We start from the raw sequence: 24,262 nt of genomic DNA, 5'->3' as shown, positions 1-24,262 counted from the left end.
AAACCTCCTGATATTACAAAGTGTCATGATAATTGCAGAAAAAAGAAAATAAATAAATAAAATAATCAACACACGCGCATAATAACATGTTAATATTGTATGTATCCTCGATATCGCCTCATTCCTTCTTTACACTTCTGTTATAACAATACAATATAACAATAATAATAATTATCATCATTATTTTTATCACTATATATTTTTTCTTTCCACCGCCTCCTTCTCTTTCATTTTTGTTATTTTTTTACGCCACGCGAACGAAAGATTTATATAGGCATGTACACATATGCATGTGTTCATAGGCCTAAGTGGAAGTATATATCCTATGTATATATATATATGTGTGTATTAGATTGTCACGTTCATTGCCGATGAAATCGAATAGCTAGAAACGATTAACAATTAACGACGCTACCGTTGTACACAATATTATTTCAATTATTACTATTATTATACATACACACACACACATATATATATATATTATCCTATTAAGCGAATAACCGAGCATTTTCATTTAAGTCAATTCTTGACTTTCCATTCATTTGACCTCCGACACCGAGAATCTCTACGCATATATTACTGAAGATAAGATAGAGAAATCATTCAACATTTTCATTATTTAACCCGTCGGCACTTGACGTACAATATAGGTATAATATTATTGACGTTGTATGCTCGTTCATGTTTATCAAAATGATGAATATATACACGCTGAACTGTGCGCAGGTGATGGAAAATATTTTTTTCTCTTATTATATCATAAATATATATATATATATATATATATTTTTTTTTTTTCATAGAGAGCAAAACAAAATTTTGTTTTCGATTTCGACACATGTATTATATAATTATGTATATCGTACATATATATACGGAAAAATTGATTCTCTTTCAATTTTTTCCCATATAAATATTATACATATTGTACATTACAAATATGTACTAGAGTCAATGCGCATGCGCCAGAATTCGAGAGCGGCTGTTTGTCACGGTGACCAACTGTCTATAACCTGAAAATTAATTTGACAACTTGTCGATGGGGGTAAATTGTTCTATTCGCGACTGTCAAAATAATTTTGAGGCTAGAGACAGTTGGTCAGCCTGTCAAACAGCCGCTCTCGAATTCTGGCGCATGCGCATTCAATTTTATGGGTATATATGTATGTGTGTAATGTTTATTCTGCTGTTTAGAATTCCAGTACAGACTACGTAGATAAAAACGAGAGAAACGAGAGGAAGGAAAAAAAAAAAAAAAAAACAAGTCGCCATAACACGAAAAACCGCGAATATAAATATATACATATATATACATATTCTAGAAAGTTCTCTCCATAATTACAGGGTAGTAAAAAAATGCGGATTTAGGCATAATCTAGATGAACGTGTATCCAAGGCAAGTACGAGATTTTCAAGTTTATCAACTCACCAAGTACGGGATTGGTAGGCATGTTTTTCAGCTTCCAGCGCTGCGACAGCCCTCGCCTGTAGATCGATGTCAATATTCGCGACGTATTCTGAAATTTGCGATATAAAAATTTATAAACATAATACACATGTTGTATTATACAAACAAGAATAAATCCGGAGAGGTATAAAATTAATATCCATAAATTTGTCGTCTATCGACTTAAAATTTTCATTCTACGTTGTGCAAGAAAGAAAAAAAAAAATTTGAAACAATATTTAAAGAAAAATTTTCGTTTCGGGTCAACAATATTAACGAGACGTAAAACTCGTTATGTGTAATATAACGAGTATAATATAATGTTGCACGTTTTTGGTGTAAGAAAATGTGAACATGCATATATATATATATATATACATATATACGATTACGTTATAACCGGTACAAAAGTTAAACAATGGGATCCTTACGCTAATTTCCATCATCCAAGTACGTATTAGTTTTTATCATATATATCTGTACAAGTTACCTCTCGTGGGATTCGTCCCACACTATTATGCATGTTTCTGTGCACAGTAGTCGCAATGGGAACATTCGCCTGAATTTTTCTAATTTCTTTCTTGTTTTTTTTTTTATTTCTCATCTCATCAGCTCGTTTATACGTCTATGTATGTCATACAAACCACGCAATTTGCGATAAAAATTTGATCAATGCCATTCCCAGAATATATATATATATATATAGAACGTGAGAATTATAACATATTACATATTATTGTGTGTATTTGTATACGGAAACCTTGTGTAGACGTTAGAGAATAAATGATTTTTAACAACGGCGATATTACATGATTAAAATTATTTTAGCGAGAGAAGATCTTTTGATATATTGAAAAATAAAATTTGAGAAAAAAAACAAAAAACCAAAGAAAGAACGAAAGAACATTTTTCTTGCACGCATATTTAATTTATTTCCATTGCAATTATTATTTGACTCTTGTTCATTTACTTTGCGTCAAATGCGAGACCGAATTTCTTTGTAGATTATGCATGCATCTTTTTTTTTTTTGCTTCTTCTCTCGTGTATTATAATATCATCTCGACCGTTCGTGATTTAAACGATATAAACCAGTTTTCTCATTATACACACGTAATAATATATTTTTACCGATTTGGGAATTTTATTATTCTAGTCTAGTACGATTTCTGAGATTATTATTAATATATATATATCACCACTATTATCATTATCATTATTATTATTATTATTATTATTATTATTATTATTAATGAAAAGATGAAAACAGGTACGACATACAAAAATAATGTCGCGTCCTACTTAGACTTTCATTATTACTACAGGTATAAATAAATTTTTATATAAATATTGCACCGAAGTTGTGAGTCATTGAAAAAGTGCAGAAAAGAAAGATGTAAAAAAACACACACACACACATACACACGTGACGATAAAAACGATTTTAAATATTCGGAAAGTCATGATAAATATATAACCTATTTTAATAACGCATAAAAATAATATAATAGATTTTAATTCACGCACAAGCTGACAAAAATTTCGATATAAAGACCAAATCATATATATATATATATAATATATATATATAATATATATATAAAGGCAGCGATTATTATGAGATTGTGTATTTATAGAAATTTTGAATCGACAAAGAATAGGCGAAAAAAAAAAAAAAAAACTTTAAATTCCATTATTTATCATCTATATCTGTGATATATATATATATATATATAATAAAATCGTTTGCGTTTACGGCACAATTGACGAAATAAATATTATTAATAGTTTATTTATCGTTGGTAAACTTACCGGAAACATTGTATTGAACGACAGCCGGTGAAATAGCAGCAGCGATGTAGAATAGCGCAGAAATGAGGCCGGCTATCGCCCTGTAATCAAGAACAATAAACAAAAATTAAACATATACACGAGTGAATAGTAACAAGCGGAGTGAATAATCGAATGAATAAATATAAGTGCGAATGTCTGGAAATCGAGAGACGTGTTATTATTTACCGTAAGATGCAAATCGCGTACACAATGTGTATAAAAATTAATATACGTGCGAAAATTTTGGCCAGATTAATTATCATCGTCTGGTTTATTCCGATCGACCTATTATAAACAAACACCGCTGCGTATTTGGCGCGATTGTTGTATACGGCTGTATAAAAAACGAAATAAAAATCGTTAAAAATAAGAAAAAAAAATTCATCCGTGCTTATACAGGTAATTATAATTGGCATGGCGGATTTAAATCGCGGTGATGGGAGCGTTGACACGCTTTCGAACTGATTACCGATCATCCCGAGATCCTTGCGCTAGAATTTGACTAGTCAAAAAAACTTTCATCGATGATCCGAATCGACTCGTCCGCTGTACGCCTAGCCTCCAGTATTTATAATTATTCAACTGATATAAATATAATCTTATCCGTGTTCTTCTCACGGAACTTAAAGCTGTCGAACAGTAGTTGAAATATACGTAAACTAAGTCGGTGGGGAGTGAAATCGAAATTCTTTTCCAATTACTGTATGAAAAAAAAAAACCGATATTTTTTTTGATTTTAAAAATTCGATTCGATGATATTGTTCGGAATGACGGTAAAAAGAATATTTACCAAGTTTGAACTCCTAATATTAATATTTCGAGACGTCTCATCGCGATTTTCCATTTCCCATTTAAATAAGATCGGATAAAATTTGTTCCAAAGTTTGGAATTTTATAACTCGTCAACGCGTCAGTGTACCGATAAGACCAGAAGGTATTTTTTTTAGGGAATTGAACGCTCTACAAAAACGGTCTCTTATCATTTTCTGATAAATCTACTCTTTCAAAAGTTATTCAAGCTCAAAGATCAACAAAGGGCCTTAAATAACTTTTGAAATAGTAGATTTATCATAAAATAATAAAAGATCTTTTTTGTAGAGCGTTCAATTCCCTAAAAAAAATACCTCCTGGTCTTATCGGTACACTGACGCGTTGACGAATTATAAAATTCCAAAGTTTGAGAAAAAAACTAAAAAATTCCCACGTTATTTAAACGGGGAATAGAAGATCTCGGATTAGATACCTCTAAATATCAATACGAAGAGCTCAAACTTGTACGGCATTATTTTGTCGTAATTTCGAACAATATTTTCGACACAAATTTTGAAAAACAAATCGTCAGATTTTTTTAATACAGTCTACCGTCAAAGTACGATCCTCATTTTGGGTATATATTTTAATACGTTTTAATTTTCTAACGTCATCTCCTCCAAATTGAAAGCAACTATTCCGCAGCTTGTATTAGTATGAGGTTATTCGATCGTTAGCGCGAAGGTGATAAATACAAGCCGCGTCGTCTAACTGGTTGAAAATCGAAAGTAGACGTGTAGGTATGTGGGTAGGTGAACATACTTGGAACTCTGCACATAAGGTACAAGTTAGAACGGACAAATCCGGACGTTGGTATGTACTTGAGGTTGGGAGGGAAAAAAAACGCTGAAACAAATACGCGATGAAACGTATACATTTGAGTTTGAAAAAGCGTGCAAACTGAAACCAATCGATAAGTGTATTATAGTTATGAATTGAAAGGAAAAAAAAAACGTTTCGGTTATTTCAAAGAGGAATTAAACCAAAAAAATAACAATATAAAACATTAAATTTTACCAACATAATATCGTAATAATACGCGTCTCCTTGTACAATTGTTTGAAAATCAGGTAAATCCTATATAGTTGTGTTAAATATTATTTAAGATTCTGATGAAGAATAACGCGTTTTTGTAGCTACAATTAAATTGCGACTTCGTTAGCTGTAAATTATTGTACATACGACTCGGCACGTTGGATTTTACTTTCATCGTCTCTGTAACCGTAATCGATAAGCTGAAGAAAAAAAAAACGAAACAAAGCGATTCTCAGACGAGATTTGCGAAGAGAAATTGATTTGAGAGAGAAAAACTGCAGCAATTTTACAGTGTTAGAAAGAAAATACAAAGCTAGGTTTCAAGTTCATAGTGAGAGAAAAGAAAATAACAATATCCAATTCGAGCTTCGAACTGCAATTCAGATCCGTGATTAATGATTTTGAAACCCTCGATTGCGGTATTGCATTATTTTTCGGTGATTCCTTATCGGTGACCCAAAAAATCTTCGTTTCCGCCACATTGGATCGCCATTTTGGATTCCGCAATTTCACTTCGGATTCGTGATCAGCCAACCAACAAACCGACGCGTACCAATTTTCATCTAAATCCAAATGTTTTTACTTTTTTTTTCCAGCTTATTGAACACATCAAATATAAATTTTGCAAATCTGACCTTAGATTCGTGATTAGCGACTCGAAAAACCTCACGATACAAATTTTCATTCAAATCCATTTATTCATTCCCAAGATATCATCATTTTTATTTGTTTTTTTTTTTTTGAATTTTATTATTTGAATAATTGAAGAAATACCGAACCGATCAACGCCAAAATCGAACCAGATCTAAGTTTGGAAAATCCGCATTGACTGAGATCAAAATCATTGAAATCCGGTAACTCGTTCTCGAAATATCGTGGGTCAAAAAAATTGATCACATACGCACATACACACACACACAGCCGTCCATCTTAAAATGATTGGAGATGATTCTCGAAACTTCGAAACACGGAGATTTATTGAAAACTCCACTTTTCACTTTCGAAATGATTACAACAACTTTCTTTTTGTTTCTGAAAACAGAGAAACGGTAAGTTGAAGAGAAGAAAAAGAAAACATTTCTTAGAATATCTATAACAAACATGATTTTATCGGTATAATTTATCAAAAACAAGTTGCTTTTCATTTGGAAATACTCGCGTTGTTTTCAAAAAATAATTTTCCTGCCGTCGGGTGTTTTTCAACAAATCGACTCAACCTTGTCGTGAGAGGTTGAGTCCCGACTTTCAAACCTATCACAGGTTCGATCGCCGTTTTCCTTCACCGTCAAATTACCCACCCAACGTCATTCTGCTGCGCCTATCACCTTTTTGTCATCAATACGCCGTTTATCCCAAATAATAAGCAACTCGCCCGACGATCTCTCCCAAGCATCTAACGATCGGTGCGAGAAGAGCGAGAGGCGCCGGCGGTCTATCTCCTCTACTTCCTGCTCCGATCCGTTCATGGAATGATCACAGCCGCGGGCGATTTGAAACAAGAGACAAGACAAGACAAGTCCATGGTCCCGGGCCCGGAGGCAAGACACTCGAGTCACGTACGGACTATTTCGCTCCGAGTCCATTCGAAGAAGGAACAACACCAAGGTGTCTCTGTGTCTGTCTGTGAATTATATACCTTTCATTTCACGTTGTTATATTCACGGTTAAAAACCGGTAGCCGTTCTCCGCGCAAAATTAAGGTGTGCTTGCGTATATATGTATAACGAGTATATATATATATATATATATATGTATACACACGCACTTCGTACAACGACACCTGAAGAGTACGTACTTGTAGACCAGGTAAGTCCAATGCCAAGGTGCAACACCGATACATACGTATGTTCCTAGCTGTAGGTATGTATAAACACTTGGGGACAATGAATATAAGACGGGTAATTTTTTACACTAGACAGTTACGTTGGCAACACAGAGAAACCTACAGCGCCACAGTCGGTTGAGCGCGAAACAAACTCAATCTCAATAAACGTAACATAACCCACGACCGTCGAATCTAACCTTAGAATACGTGTCAATCCAACAAGTCATTATTCCCGCGGTATTCTAAGGTTAGATTCAACGGTCATGGGTTATGTTACGTTTATTGAGATTGAGTTTGTTTCGCGCTCGGCCGACCGTGGCGCTGTAGGTTTCTCCGTGTTGCCAACGTAACTGTCTAGTGTAAAAAATTAGGCGTCTCAGATTCATTGTCCCCAAGTGTACGTACATACATGACATGTGGATCGTCGTCACTCTCTTTCGTTTCGCCTCCGGGACACTGATCAACAAACAGGGACTTGGTAATGAATCTAAGGTGTCGCGCGCATTGTCGATGGAGATGTATTTTCGTATGTATACTGTGTGGGTGGGTTTTAGAAAGAAATTAATTTACGATTTTCCACCGTGGCAGCACCTAAAATGTTTGTTGTTCAGGTTAAAAGAAAGATTCTGCGATTAGACGATAGTTCTATAACGTTACGTGAGATAAGATCGCGCTCGTTTGATTTTTCGCTTTTATTATCACGTTTGTTGTTTTTGAATTTGTGAAAAAACACGTTGCGACATTTCGATTGTTATTTCTTTCCCGACTTGTTCGCATTCGACCCAAAGATCACGATCCGTAACGCGACGATACAGCACAACCGGTAATCTTATTCTCCTAAATAAAAATTTCATATTGAATTACAACCGTTTTATGAGATTGAATTAATAACGAAAAAGTCGTCGGATACGCTTCTCGAACATCGACCGGAGACTTGGCATTACAAGCGTGGGTCTTCTTTGTGACGTAAATTGATATCGTGATTGATGTAAGTGATAAAAAAAATTTTATTCGCGATACTTCGTAAATTGCAAAAAAAAAAATCGTATCAAAATGAAAAATCAACTGAGCGCGATCTTTAACGTAACGTAGAAAGCTCATCTTTCGAAAGAACCTTTCTTTTAACCTGAACAAACTTTTTCGGGAGTACTGTGGTGGAAAATCGCTAATTATTTTTTTTTCAAACACCCTGACTAAGAATTACATATAATCCATCTTGTATGTGTATCCATGTAATGGATTTTTCTTAATACCACTTCGATATCTTCTTCGTTCAAGAACGTAGGTTTCAAGCTTACTGCAACTTATTAAATAACGTTGAAAGAAAAACTGACCACTACATCATCTTCCAATCTTAGAATATAATAACCCCTAAAACTACAGCGTTCAGTTTTCAATTACTCAATTCTAACAGTGCTCAAACAATTTTCACAAAAATTCATCCATCTTCGAATTCAATTATTAAACCTCATTTTCATTCGCTGCTTTAGGCTATTCTACGTGTAATTTAAAAGGCATTTTTGAGTCGATGGATTCGTGCAAGATTTTTCAAGATTTCAAATAGTTTAATATGTGTAATAAAATTATATGCAGTAAATTTATATACATGTATACATATAAAATTGCGAATTTAGTGGATAACGTATCATCGAAGTGGGTATAATTAATCAGAAGCTTGAATAGTGTATGTTTGAATTCGAGTAACTAAATAAATCGTCACACGTCCTCATTTTAGTTACACTTAAGCCGAAGGTGGATTTCAAGCGGAGTTTCGACACGTTTTAAAATTATAATAAATCGATTTCGAAGTACCTAGTATACGAATATATTTTTTCATTTCACGATCGCCTGCATACATCATGCGTTCATATATTATACAATAACTTTCGCAACGCGATTTTATTTTCAAGTCAAAATTCACCCGGTCATCCTTACATTCGATATTCGGTCTGAACTTCTCTCTAACAGTCGCGACAAACTAAATCTTCTCCAGCGAAGAAAGCGAAGAGAAAGAAAAAGAAAAAAGAAAGATTAAAAAGAAAGCCCGTTAGATCGTCGAGCGTGTATTAAATATCTATAATAAGGCATTGCTCATGAATTCCTCTCGACGCGCCGGCCAGAATGCGATACCTTACAACACGACCATACCGTACAGATATTTAATGCGAAAGTATTGAACCGTGTACCGATGCAGAGATCCGCATACCAAGAAAGCCAGGGTCACGGTTTACCGCCAAGATTTTCGGCCGAAAGGTAGGTATAAGAATTTAATCGGTCCGTGCCCGAATGATATTTCGAGACTTTATATGTACACACACATATGTGTGTGTGTGTGCGTCTTCGATGCATATGCATACGTGCACAGAGTTTCGAGTTTTTGGTATACAGTGTCAGTGGGTCAGTTGGTGGGCCGTGAGGTATATATAATGTATGTATGTACATACATAGCGGGCCATCGGAACCGTGGAGAAATCTTTTGACACAAGGACCATCACCACCACCACCACCACCACCGTCGTCATCGCCATCTTTCAATTTTTTTTTTTGTTTGTTTTATGTTTATCTTGAAAGGAGCAAAAAAAAAAAAGAAAAAAAAAACGAAATGGAAATAAGAAAGGAAAGTCTCAAAGACGGGGGGAAAAACCTACGGTAACGCAAAAAGACGATGTATTATGTTAAAATGCTGCACGGGAATGAGATGTATTTGTATCCGTGTATATGAGTAGTTTTCTTTGTACTTGTCTTATCGATACAAGTTTAACGTTAATTAAAGCGATATATTCTCTAATAAAGCGAAGAGAGAGAAAGAAGCATGTAATACGAGTATAAAAATGGTATGTATATATATATATATACACGCGCGGATAAAGAAGGAAAATGAAACAAACAAGAATAGGGAATGAAAAACATGAATGAGAAATAAATTTCTGAACATTATTGCCTCAGGCAACTGAGTCTCGAGCATATGTACACACACACACACACATAGTGTTTTTTGAATGTATTATACATATATTAGACATACATATCTCTAATGCGAGGAAATCCTCAGCAGCAGGTGAAAGTAGTCTGGTGATCCCGATCGTTACGGGAGATCCGTTCGCTCGCGGCTTGTAACAAACTTCGTTTCGTTAGAGTTCGTTATACAGGTAAATACCGGGACAATATCTTGAAAGATGAAGATCAACCGCGCATGCGCCAAACAATTAAATCTCATTGCTCGGCGAAATCTTCCCGCAGCGATATTCTTGTCCGCGATGCAGGCGGGCCAACTTACGCAAAATGTGGACGTTTCGAATTTTCAAAGAGCGTCAGCGTTGAATTCCGACCGTTCTTTGAAGAATCAACTTTCCGACCCGATAACAAATGCTTCCCAAACCTTTCCGAGTCACCGCCTCGATTATTCGAGATTCTAACCTCGAAAATTCGTATCGATCACATCGCCGGCAGAAATAGTTTAACAGCTGAAACTTGGGATGGCCAGCCTGCACGAACAGCCGATAAAACTCACGCATGCGCGGTTCATTTTCAAGTTTCAACAGATTGTCCCGGTATATATATACGTATACGTATTTGTGTGATACACAGTTATTAAAACGAATCGTTTGATACGATACGAATGAAAATAATAAGATTAAGAAGGATTTGATAAATTTAAAATTTCGAATTCCCTTTGTCACTGTAAATTTATTCGAATACAGTAGAAAATGATTCATGTATTATTGTTATGTATATTTTTTCACGTTCATATTTTCCTCTTCTTTTTTTTAATCCCGAATCAAATGACGACTCGAGATCGACCAGCGATTCGCCGCTGCACTTATGACGTCACGAGCGCACGCGGCGCCATCTTGAGATTATTTTGGAACGTTCAAAGCGCACGTCGCGTTCCTAAAGTCACCAAGTCTCTGCCTCGTTCAGTTAAAAACTTGACTTTGATTGTTATCTTTCGTCGTTTAATTACTGGCAATGAGTTATCGAAGAATTAATTGAATATAAAGAATGAAAAGAAAAGAATGTAGAGAAAATATAGCGTTGAAACTTGGACTCGAGCATCGCGGAGAAATAGAAATGATTTATGAGTCTCGTTTTTCTTCCGTGTTCGCGAAGAACCATTAAATCCATGGAACGAAATACAAGAAATAAAAGAAAGAAAGAAAGAAAGAAAGAAAAAAACTAAGCCTAAAGGCACGTTGAAAGGAAGGCGACGAAGTGTTCGGGAGAAAAATATGTACGCAGTCTTGCTTTACTACATTGAAATCTGTTAATTCGTTTCAATCGTAAAAAACTAAAATCTCAGCGGCGAGACCCTTCTCGATAAAATTTCTTCGTCGCTGTAATAACCTCACTTTTCTATGTATCCGTGCGTCTGCCCGACAATGAGTGAGTGATCGACTCTCTCTCTCTCTCCCTCTCTCGCTCTCTCTATCTTTCACCATCTTTCTCTCGCAGCATAATAAATACCACGCACTTGCTGCACATATTACTCCACTGTGTTCAACCGCCTCAACTCGTACATCAAGTATTTATATAATGAAGGACGATTAATGTCGCCACGTTTGTGCGGCAAGATCATCATAAAGTCAGAGTGGAATGATACGTCCGAAGATGAGCTGTTAATTCCACAGGCATGACTGCGGTGACGAAACGGTTTGAAGAGGATGATGATGATGATGATGATGATGATGATGATGATGATGATGACGACGACGATGATGATGAAGAAATAAAAAAGAAATAGAAAACGAAAAAAACGAACAAACAAATCGAAACAAGAAAGTTAAAATAATGTGTAAAGGTGGTTCAAAAAATTTCGAACGATCTTCGATATGTCGCCGCGAGTCGTTCGCCTTGACTCCATATTTATAAATCCATTCTGCTGATACCTTGACGCGATCGTCGTCGTTTTCTTTATATCATACGTATACCAGTAAACCGTAAATGCGCACCGTCAATTACCTAATAATTGGTAAAGCGCGGTCTGTGCAGGTAATTGTGCATCTCCTTAAATCGAGTCGAAGTTTCGAGGTCTTTTTTAGCATCTCTGCAGTTTTGAGGTCATTTCCATTTTTATTTCATCTTTCTGTCTTTTTTTCATATTTCGTTTCTTTCTTTCGATTGTGATTTTTTAATTGTTTTTTTTTTAAACTCTCTTCTTTTTAACGTCCATTTATAACTTCGCGTCGCGTGCCGAGAGGCAATAACATTATACGCACAAACGCATTATAAGTATATACATGATGAAATATGACGACAATGGAGACCGACTTTTCCGGAGCGAGGTTCGGAAAAAAAAAAAAAATTAAAACCAATTGAAAGAAACAGAAATAGGACTAAAGCGCATACGATTGGAGAAAAAAAAAAAAAATAAATAAATAAATAAAATATCGACAGAATAAAAGACTTTGTTACATCGCTGGAATGGCAAAGTTATTCGATGATCGCCGATTTATTACGCGCGTGTATTTTCTAGCCCGAAACAATAATTTAAAGTCGTGATAGGTCAGGCACAAGAGCTATATACGTATATTGTAATACCTTATATGAATATAGAAAAGGAGAAGGTGGATGGATTTATCGTGTTTGTCTAGTTGGTACCTCGTGACGATATTCGTACCGGATTGAAATTAGTAACGTTATCGTAGTAACGAAACGTTGGGAGCAACAAATAAAAAAAAAAAAAACACCATTTTCCTAATCTTACAAAATGAGTTTCAACGAACTAAGATTTCGAAATATGAGTGTATTTTCTTTTAGCACGGTTTGCCGAATTTCAGACAATTCAAAAATTTCGAAAAAACGATTCTTCAGCGGCACGAATCGTTGCGATAACGTTACCAACTTCAATTATGATCTATTCGCTGTAAATTTTTATCTTTTTTTTTTTATTTTTACACGTTAACCCAACGCCGTGAATAAAAATGAGTTTTTACTTTCGCTGTGAAATAATCATCGTCGTGTTGTTATTATTGTTATTATTATTGTGCAATAGAAAATGTCAACAAGACCCCGCCTTATAATTTTACAAATCCGTGCGTGAAAGTATTTATCGACTGGTTGTTTTCCTTTCGTTTCTCTTTTCTTTTCTTTTTTTTCTTTCTTTTTCATTCTTCTTCTTTCTTTCTTTCGTTACGTTTCTTTCTACGGAAACGTATTTAATAATCGAAAAGCTACTTCGATGTCACAAATAGTCATCGTCAAACTCGCGTCATATTCGCAGAAGCAAATTTCCTTCGTCACACCGTTTAATCATTGCGTGCTGTAACATGTAATGCATTTTTTTCTTTCTCCGGTTTTCCTTCAAGTTTACACACCGCGACGAATCGGTGTAATTTTCGTCGACGTTAAATTCGCCACGTCCCAAATTTCTCACCTCCGTTTCTGTTGTTAACATTGCCATTATCATTATTATATTGTTCATATTTTCCGTACAAAAATACAAAAATATATCGTTGCACGTCAGGTCAGGCATTTAAGATGTACAACTGTTAATCGATAACGAAGTTTTTTTAATCCACGTGTTCAACGCGCATACGTACTTTTATTACAATATACACTATTATAAATTTGCGCGAAAATATCCTCGGGGCAGGTTTTTAATCGCCCTTGCGCTTTCTTGCAAACATACGCGAGAAGATTAAAATTCACGAGCTGTTCCAGCGGCTGCAGAAACGGCGTATAAATCATGAATTGTAATATAGATAGGTGTGTATAATGTTATTGTCTCGTAGGACGGGTTATACAATTATTGTAGGCACCTTTGGCCTCTGACAATATTTTACCGTTTTATTATACAGTTTGAGCGATCTTCAATCATTGCACGCATATCTATATACACACCTAGGAAAAGATTATCGTTTTGAATAACAATTTGTACGCAATGTTGAAAAAAAATGTTCCTTTTTTTGTATCTACATTTTTTTTTTTTTTTTCTTCATTCATATCTTTAAACCTGTTTCATATTATTTGATAATTTACATGTTCATTGGACTGTATCAAAAAAAATTGACGGTTTTTTTGTTTTCAAAATTCAAGTCAAAGTTATTGTTCGAAATGACGGAAAAAAAGATGCTTCAAATTCAAGTTTCAGCTCTTGATGTTAATGTTTAGAGATGTCTCGTCGCGATTTTCTATCTACCATTTAAACGTGATGGAAAATTTTTTTTTTTTTTGGAATTTTATAACTCGTCAACCCGTTAGTTTACCGATAATATCAGGAGATATTTTTTTCGGGAATCGAACGCTCTACAAAAAAGGTCTCTTATCATTTTCTGATAAATCTACTATTTCAAAAGTTATTTAAGGCCCTTCGTTGATCTTTGATATTGAATAACTTTTGAAAGAGTAGATATATGAAAAAATGAAATAGAAAATCCCGACGAGACACCTCTAAATATTAATATTAAGAAGCTGAAACTTGTACAGCATTCCTTTTTCGTCATTTCGAACAATATTTTCGACTTGAATTTTGAAAACAAAAAAAATATTCCATTTTTTTTTTAACAATAAACGTATCATATACGTTTATACAGGCATAGAATTCTACAAAAATTCAGGCTTCACGAACAATATATAAATAATATGTATAATATATAAACAGTGATGCACATAGTACGGATCAATATACTTTTGGACTTGGTGGCGGTAGTTTGTCGGCAGTTTGTTATAATAAATACAGGTCTAAGTATCTCTGCGCGTGTATGTGTATGTGTGTGTGTATAATACCTGTACAAACTTAATATTATAACTCTCGAATTCGATTTCACCGTTAGAGGCGTATTATAATAATAAATGGATTTTACAAACCGAGCTCTCTACCATTTACAATCCCGATATTTTCACTAAATCCAACTGCAGTTCCGTCACGCCCGGTGCTAATTGATTCGACGAAATCTGTTTTATACACCGCGTAACAAGCAGCCTATATACATACATATATAAATATATATACTCGTCACTTTCGCGTTGGATTTTCACTCACATAACATAATACGTATCTGCATACATAACAATAATAATCTATCGAACGAAACTGTGACGGAAATGAAAAATCGAGCCAAAAAACGCAAAAAAAAAAAAAAAACAATCAATAAATTTGTAAAAAACAAACACGATCGATTTCTGGATATACGGATAAACAAAAGTGTTATCGATATAATGAAAATTTTAGTGAATCCCATGTTGCGTTACGTCCAACCGCGCATAATTATACCGCTCTTGGAATTTCTTTGGAAAGTGATTCGGTTTCAGGAAGGTGATTATCGACAGTGAGATCTGTTTCAGCAGCTCAAAACGCACTCGGACTTTAATTATTATAGATCAGACTAGTCTGGACCGGTATACATGTTAAGTCTGATCGTGAGCGAGTGCCATATTATTATATTACACACAGAGCCGGCACGCACCGCTGATCGCGAAAGGGAATTTCAGTTTCGTTTTCATCTCGCGAATTTCTTTTCGCATTACGAAAACGTTCAATACTGTTTCCGCTACTGTATATACATATATATATATACATATACACATAACATTTTTATACATGCATAACAATGTGTATCAATTATCAACGATTATTACCTATTTCAATCTGTAGACTCTAGTACAGGACTAATTATCTTCTATTTATGTATATCCAGGGACGAAAATGAGACCGTTATTATTGCACATATATAATATACTGAATATGAATATCGTTACGAATGCAAAATGATAAACGGATCGATGAAGAAGAAACTGTACGTAATATTGAGTAATACAAGAAATAAAGTATAATTAATAATCCGTCTGTTATATGTTTTCAAATCTTTTATTCTACGTACAACACACAGAATTCAACTCACCAAACATGTGTTATCCTGTTCATTCTGTTGTAACGCTCGTGCAACATGATGCTTCGTTGATTGGTTAATTTTTTTTTTTTTTTTTTTTTTTTTTCTACACTAAAAACATTTGGCGCCGTTATTTGTTGATTTGTTTATTCAGAAGAAGAAGAAAAAAAAAAAAAAACTTGGCCGATACTTATTTCTTTGATCCTTCTCCCTTTTCTCTTTTATTTCTTTTTACAACAAATTTAATTTCTCACCACGATTTGTATATTATGTGATCTAATTTTAATTCGTAGTTCTTCCTACGATTATCGTTATTATTGCAATTATATTTAGAATTTCACCGATCGGCGTACGCGTGTAATAATGTAATCGTTAACGCCGAGTCAGATCGTGTCATTGGACGAAAGTAAGAAAAAAACAAAAAAAAAAAAAAAAAAAAAACCCCTGCTACAGTTCCGCACTCGCGTCTCCGAAATTTTTCAACAACTTTGTACGAACGAAGAAGGTACAGTTCGAAATGGAACTTTGTCGGCGGAGGCGGGGGTCGGGGGCGGGGTATAATAAAAAAAAAAAAATAACAAATTAATCCTAAACGAAAAAAAACCTTGCTCTGGTGTCTGTTTTTTTTTTTTTTTTCTTTTCAACGTTTTTTTCGTCGGATTCTTTTCCCTTCCTTTTCGTTTACCGATCAATGTCAGTCTGCGAGGGTGTAATAAAACCGCACTCTCTCTCTCTCTCTCTCTCTCGATCGACGCACCACAACTAACCGCGAACAGAGTCCGGTATGAGCCTCTCCTGTCTCGAGTCCTCGTATTTACCGAGTCCGCGACACCTTCTCCTCTGTGGTTTCTGACGGCCAAACGACCTAGTGGGGGGATGATGCACGGACCTCGCGATTCCGGAATGATAGAACGCCGTGCGCGTGAGGCGTTTAAACGCGTTCACAGTCTCGGATTCGAATGCGGGTGTGAATTCTTCTTTTTAATTTTTTTTATTTTGGGAGGTGTTATTTTTTTTATACATATATATATATATATATACATATATATATATATATATATATATATATATAGATTTTCTTTTTTTTTGTTTATCGTTTATTTTTTTGGCAGAGCTAGCCGACCGAATCTCGATCCGTTCAAATTGTCGTCGCAAATATCCCCGAAATATCATTTCAAACATGGCGCCCCGACAGCGATCAGCTGACGCTCGGACGCCATGTTGGTTTCCGGGTGATAATTTCACGTTTCCGATGATTTGGTAAGGAACGATCGACTTTTCACGACGAGTGATCGGCCGAGGTTCGCCTATCAGTGAGCGGGAATTTTTTAGGATTTGAAAGGCGGGATTATTGACTCGGGGAAAGCCTAAAATCTATTGGAAAAATTCGAGGTGAGATTCGGGGATTTAGTAGGTCGAGTATTTCTGTAACATTCGTTCTTATATATATATATATATATATATATATATCAATTGAAGCAGAAACTTGTACTTGTATATTTACTGTACGATAATTCATAATTCTATTCATTAATCGAGTCTCGTAGCGTGTGATAAATTTTGTACCTTTGTTGCAAAGTAATTTTTTCCACTTACAAGGAAAACACGATAATTAAACGATTCGAGCTTTGAAGAAACCCATTCGAATAATTAACGCCTTGCATATTATCTTCTGTCCTTCTTTATTTCTGTGAATCATTATGCCTCTGTGGTAGATACCGCAGGCTTCGAACTGGGTATTAACGATCACGAGAATACGAAAGAAATACTATTATTTTTCTCTATTTTACGTTCCGTACAAGCATCGCGATGGAAATTTTTTTTTTTTTTATTTTTATTTTTTATACATACTTTACACGTGATTACGTCATTCAAAGGGAATCGGTTATGAAGTTTTCGTTATTATTCTATCTCTGTTTTCGATTAGTTAATCACGGACGACAAACATCACCTTGACTCTAAGTGCAGGTTTTATTACTTTATACACCGAAATAATTTTCCTAGAATCCTCGGTCCGGATAATTTTTTATTTATTTCTTACCCCCAACACATGTATACATATAATAATAATAATAATAATAATAATAACAATAATAATACATATGCGATTCAAGCACTTATTTTTCTGTATACAAATTTACACTCACACAATATCGTACAATGTTTATCTTTCCAATCATCGATCTTACATAATATTAACGACTTTTCACAGATAAGAGCCATCTTCATCTACGTATTAAACATACGTACGCGTATAGACCATAGACGCGTATCCGTCTATTTGTTTACTTTTGGTACCTAATACCTGATCGTTAAACAAAATTTCAATAAACAATCGTATCGACTCCGAAAAATCCCACCGTTATTATTATTATTATTTTTTTTTCCCCTCTTTCATCCATCGGCTTTAACAAACATCGCAAGATAATTTTCATCGATGAACATACAGCAGGTATATGATAATTTCAATCAGCGTCGGACATTGTTCGCGATTAAAAATTAGAAGAGAAAAAAAAAAGTAAGTAAACATACATCAAGAGAGCAGCCCGGACATCTCATCCTTGAGATTTTAAATTATGCAGAGACGCCGTCGCCGAATGTGGGTGCACAGATTTGTTGTCTCCCATGCCAATTATATTACATAGAGCTTCGTTAAAAATTTATTACTCTTCTTCGTTCTACTTACTTTTTGTTATTTATTTATTTTCACACACACACATATACACACATATATATATATATATATTTTTCTCTTTCTCTTTTACTTCTCTAGCTTGACCGATTTCGTCGCTTGTTTGTTTGTCATTTCGCAGAGAGCGAAACTGCAGCGTGCAGGACCGTTTCGCAAATTCGTTACATTGCATACCTCCGCGATATTACACGGTGATATCATCGGCGCGTATCTACACATGTATACATTTTTTTTAAAACGCGTCGAAAAGGGAACAAGAAACGAAGAATAACAAAAAGATGTAAAAATGTTTTACTTCAATTAGACGCGTCGTTTAAACTGTCGGTAAAAAAGTTTTCTCCCTTCATCCGTTTATCTCCTAAATTTTCTCGTTCAACCAGTGTTTTCTGTTTTCTTTTTCTTTTTTTCTTTCTCTCTTTTTGCCGAACGACCAATTGGATGATAATAATATTACGCTGGCCGTGCAGAGACGCGATATTTACTACTTTTTTTGATACCTCGCCGGCGTGTAAGTTTAGATTTATCGACGCAAAACGGAATAATCAGGATTTCGTCACAAAGATACGTCCGACTACGAAGACGACGCCGACGTAAGCTTTCGCAGTTTGTTTTCTATTCAAATTATCACCGCTTATACTCGGTTGTTGTATACAGAGTTTATCTTATAATCGACCAAGTTACTTACTTACTTGCTCGTGGATATTGCAGTGCGACATTCCGTTCCCTTTCCCTGAACACCACGAGTCCCGTGATCGTTGGTCAATGCCGTTAACGACGAACGATTAGCAAACCTCCTAAAACAACCTCGAAACCATGTCATTATTACGACGAATTAGGCCAGCGTTGAGAGTTTCCATAATATTGGCCGTGTGATTTTATATCTAAGGAAAAAAAGAAACAAAAAAAAAACAAACAAACTTTGAACTGGGTGGTAATAAAATGTATATATGTATATATGAGAAATATCGAAACATCGGGAAGAAATTTATTACTTTGAAATATTTTTACAATCACTTTTGAGAAGTTCGTTTTTTTTTTTTTTTTTTTTTTTTTTGAAAAATATGGATATTTATTGGTTCGGTACGGATTAATAAATTTCATACAAATTGTTGTGACGCGTAGCGGCGATTTGATAATTTCTTTCATAAATGAAGATTAAAAATTTTTTAAGTCGAAAAATTAGAAAGTCCCGGATCATGCTAGAATTCCAAACTGTCGAATCGTGAGAATTCCTCTCGATAACACAGAATCGTGTACAGATTCTCGATTTTACCGCAGTTCTACATTGTCTTTTAAACTCTCTGTGTTTCGACTTTTCACGCATCTTCAATTTTCTGTACCTACTCGAACTTTCCACATTTTCGCGTCTATGAAAATCTAGTTTGTTCGTTTTTTTTTTTTTTTTTGGTTTTGTTTTTGTTCTTTACCTCAAACCATTTTACACCCGGTATACACCGTGTATACATATGTTTAACGCGTTCGTTGAACATAAGCGATTGATCGAATAAAAAATAAATGTAATAATTTTCCTCGGAGGAATTTTCCTCCACATATCAAGACGGCTTCAGCCGCATAATAATGGTCACTAATCAATCTCTTTCCTTGCCTCGCACAGACCTACGCAGCCCTCTGGGGACATACTCAAACGGGTACATAACTGGCGGTAAAAAATAAAAAAAATAAAGAAATAAAAAAAAATATATATATATATATATATATATATTCCTGCAATTTATATTATTGGTATTATTATTGTTGTTACTGTTATACTGATCATTCATAATTTGGTAAATCCCAGATACTTGTTACATATATAAACATTGTTTATTTCTCGATATTAATATGCAGTCCTCGAATATCCTCGAATCCTTCTCAACGAATAATCGATTTCGTAGTATTTTACGAAATATTTTTCCTCGAACAAAAAAATTCATTTATACGCATATTTGCATCCGATCATCCGATGCTTGCATCGTTTCAATGTCAAGGAAAAATTTTTCATAAAATACGACGAAATCGACGATTTATTGAGAAGGAAGTTCAATCGAGGATATTTCATACAATTTTTCACACTCGGGAGTCAATTTTTTTTTTTTTTTTGACACACTTGTACGAATATAAAATTTTATACGTATGTTTTTTTGGCTCGCCCCAATATATATATATATATATATATATTTAATGCCCCGCAAGAATATGCCTTGAAATTTTTTTTGATTAAAACGGTTCAATAGTTGCAGCATTTTTAATGAAAAAAAATTATTTTCGCGTCGTTATTTAAATGGGAAATTTCAAACGGCCAGCGACAACTTTTAAAATTGAGCTCTGTAAAATTTTTTGCCAAACGGTAGAATTTTCCTTCTCAGTAAATAGATCCCTTTAAGACCATAGATTCGATAGGTCAGTTTTTTCGGCTCACCCTCTATATATATATATATATATATATATATATATATATATATATATATGTATTGTACGGTGAATTATCAAACAGAAAATTTTATTATCCAATTTCGACTATTGCTTTGCGCGTTTAATCGTTACATGTATGTGCAGAGATACTCACCATAGACGTTGGTCTAGGACTGATCCTAGATACAAGGTGGATATGTACATTTATGTTATTGTAGAGACGCCAAGGCGAACGGATGCCCGAGGGCTGCAGCCTCGTTCTCGGTCCATAACTTCCTGTTTTCTGCATCAGAGCTTTGAACTCGAGCAAGCAAGTATTACAAATATCCATACACATACCTGTAACAGAAAACATGTAGAAAACAATTACATGCAGTACTTATACATATACGTGTATAATATTCACCGTGATTTAATCATCGATATATTTATAATAATCTATTATACAGGCATACGGGTGTGTTTAATTAATACTGACGCTAATTAATCGCGATGCATATCTATGGGGCATTCCGGGCCAACTCGGTAACACGGTTGACCATGATATTTTTACACTTCACCAAGGATTTTTCCTATCAGATGATAGGACTTGATTATTTAGTTGATCAAGTGATTTTAACCCTAAAAACCTTCTGGAAAAATATTTCCAATTTTCTTCCATCGCTCGTTTTTACTGTATTGATTTTTTAAACCCGTCTCAAAAACGTTCAGATTGATTTTTATGAATCAAGAAGAGAAGAAAGACACATTTTTTTCTCCGAAATGAAACATCTTCTCGAAAGATTCAGAGTTTAACCGCGTTGTTTCTATTTTTATTTAATCGTTTTCTACTATTTTCATACCTGTCGGCAAATTTATTGTGAAATTTTGAAAAAATCTTTAATGTATTTTAGAACCGGAGAAGCGATGAAAAAAAAAATCAGCGATCAAATCGGAGATGCGGTATTTATTGTAATAGATTTCTAACAAGTATGAAAATCTAAAAAACGATAAAAAAAAAAAAAAAAAAAAACAGGACAAAGATCCGACTCTAAATCTTACGTGAAAATGTTTCATTTTGGTAACCGGATTTTGTTTTGTTCTTTCTCGTTTCATGAAAAATCTATTTTGGTGTCTTTGAGAAGAGTTTGAAAAATCAAAAGGCCAAGTACGAGAGATTGAACGAAATTTGAAGAGATTTTTTTCGCATGCTTTTCCAGTCGTCGTACTAACGTAGGAAAAATCCTTGGTGAGATAAAAAGAAAATTTCACGATCAACCGTTCACCGAGTTCGCGTGGAATGCCCCATATATCGAGGTTTACGTACGAAGAAAATTATGTAAGCCGATAGATTTTCTCATGGCTTTGCGTGCAAGCGGCGTTTGTTGTTTTTTTTTTTTTTTTTGTTTTTTTTCGTTTTTTTGTTTTTTTTCAATTCTCATATACCATGCAAGTCGATCTATCAGCCGTGATCTCAGTATCCGACTGATTCTAAGTTTCATTGGAATCCGGGTGATATTAATCCTTTCATTATCTACAATCCTTCGTCCCGATTTTTATATCCTTGCGATTAATTCCGCGGCTTGTCTGTAATTTCTTTTCTGATGCAATGCGTGTGTGTGTGTGTGTGTTTTTTTTCCCCCCTTCGTCTATGATAACAAATTACACTTCCGTGTTTATAACTGTAAATGCAGCGCTGTGCGGAGGATTTTTCAAATAATAAAAAAAGAGCGAAAGTATAAATAACGAAAAAATACTCGTATACAAATCCAGAAAAATCGAGGAAAGAATGAAAAAATGAAAGGAAAAAATTAATCTTTGTAACGATTATGCGGTTACACCGATGTAACAAAAGAAAAAAAAAAGTGCTTCTAGTTTTTTAAATTTAATGCCGAAGAGTTGCTGCGACATCTTTTCAACGTTAGTTTAAAAATTGAGCATATCCTGCATATGAGTATATTTATTATGTTATATGCCAATGTGTTATTCTCAATAATTTGATTAAGTATATAAATAAGTCGATTAATAGTCACACTATCATTATTGGTTTGAACAGTTTTCGTCGTCACGATGAGATGCAAGCGTCTTTTACAGTCAGCTTTACTACAAAGAATTGGAGTCGTTGAGGTTGAACCACGATTTTTTATCGTTAGTGTGAAATATTATCCATATATGTATATATATACATGTATAGAAATATTACAAAAAATTAAAAATAAAAATAAAATAAACAGATTCCGCTTACGCGAACAATAAAAAGTAAGACACACCGCAGACCGCGAAATATCCGCATTACCGACCATCGCCACTAAATCTGTACAACAAACACATCGAATCTCATGCGTGTATGATTATACAAAGCTTTCGATTCGCCGATTCTCGAATGACCTTGCAACGCGAAATTTCGCGACCGAGAAAATTGAAATCTGCAACGGTAGCTGAAACTGAAAAATTTGATACAAAGAATCAAGCGCAAAATGTTGTTTATACATTATTCAGAATGTATGATGTATGTATATTTATATACAACAAGTATATATACAGTCATGTGTATATATACGGGGAAAATCTGTTGATACTTGAAAATGAACCGCGCATGCGCGAGTTTTATCGGCCGTTCGTGCAGGCTGGCCAACCCGAATTTCAGCTGTCAAACTCTTTCTGCCGGCGATGTGGTTGATACGAATTTTCGAGGTTAGAATCTCGGATAATCGAGGCGGTGATTCGGAAAGGTTTTGGAAGCATTTGTTATCGGGTCGGAAAGTTGATTCTTCAGAGATCGTTCGAAATTCAACGCTTACGCTCTTTGGAAATTCGAAACGTCCACATTTTGCGCAGGTTGGCTCGCCTGCATCGCGGACAAGAATATCGCTGCGGGAAGATTTCGCCGGCCAATGAGATTTAATTATTTGGCGCATGCGCGGTTCATTTTCAAGTTTCAAAAGATTGTCCCGGAAATTCTGTGATTTTAATTGATGGATGATTATATAATTGCGAAAAGAAGAAGAAAGAGAGAGATAGAAATAGAGAGAGAGAGAGAAAAAAAAGAAATCTAATTTGAGGTTTGAAAATTAAAATTAAAATCGAAATAAAATTGAGGGGTCCGGGGGAGTTCTTACGATGGGCTAATTACCTGCCCGATTCTATTTCCCCTTTAGGATACCTCGAAAATTTCGTTACTTTTGCCGTATCTATCACCGTTCTCGAGATATTCGCGATTTTAGATTTCCGTCATCGAAATTCCGTGAATTAATTGGAGTTGTTGATAAAATTAGACGATATCGAACCCGCGGATCCCGAATTATTGCTATTTTTGCGCTATCTATCACCGTTCTCGAGATATTCGCGATTTAACAGAGAATGAATTAGAATATCTCGAGAGAACTTTCGTTATTAAAAT

General features: G+C 34.7%; 1 protein-coding gene across 2 annotated transcripts in view; it reads right to left on the bottom strand.

The window, feature by feature from the left end:
- Nucleotides 1–21,181, bottom strand: part of LOC124213358 (uncharacterized) — a 38,255-nt gene extending 17,074 nt beyond the window's left edge. The window contains exons 1-4 of one of the 2 annotated variants that reach the window (XM_046614644.2): nucleotides 21,038–21,181; nucleotides 19,161–19,265; nucleotides 3,261–3,340; nucleotides 1,433–1,520 (exon numbers count right to left, since the gene is read on the bottom strand). In XM_046614644.2, the coding sequence (XP_046470600.1) occupies nucleotides 1,433–1,520; nucleotides 3,261–3,340; nucleotides 19,161–19,265; nucleotides 21,038–21,087 (323 nt within the window). In that variant the 5' untranslated portion in view covers nucleotides 21,088–21,181. Of the gene's footprint in view, nucleotides 1–1,432; nucleotides 1,521–3,260; nucleotides 3,341–15,791; nucleotides 16,573–19,160; nucleotides 19,266–21,037 lie in introns of those variants that run through there. The other variant, XM_046614645.2, reaches the window with a different exon arrangement.
- Between the last annotated feature and the right edge of the window lie 3,081 nt (nucleotides 21,182–24,262).

Source organism: Neodiprion pinetum, chromosome 2, assembly GCF_021155775.2.
Source record: "Neodiprion pinetum isolate iyNeoPine1 chromosome 2, iyNeoPine1.2, whole genome shotgun sequence".
NCBI lineage: Eukaryota > Metazoa > Arthropoda > Insecta > Hymenoptera > Diprionidae > Neodiprion > Neodiprion pinetum.
Note: the sequence above shows the minus strand (reverse complement) of the source record. Positions and strands in the feature narration are given on the sequence as shown.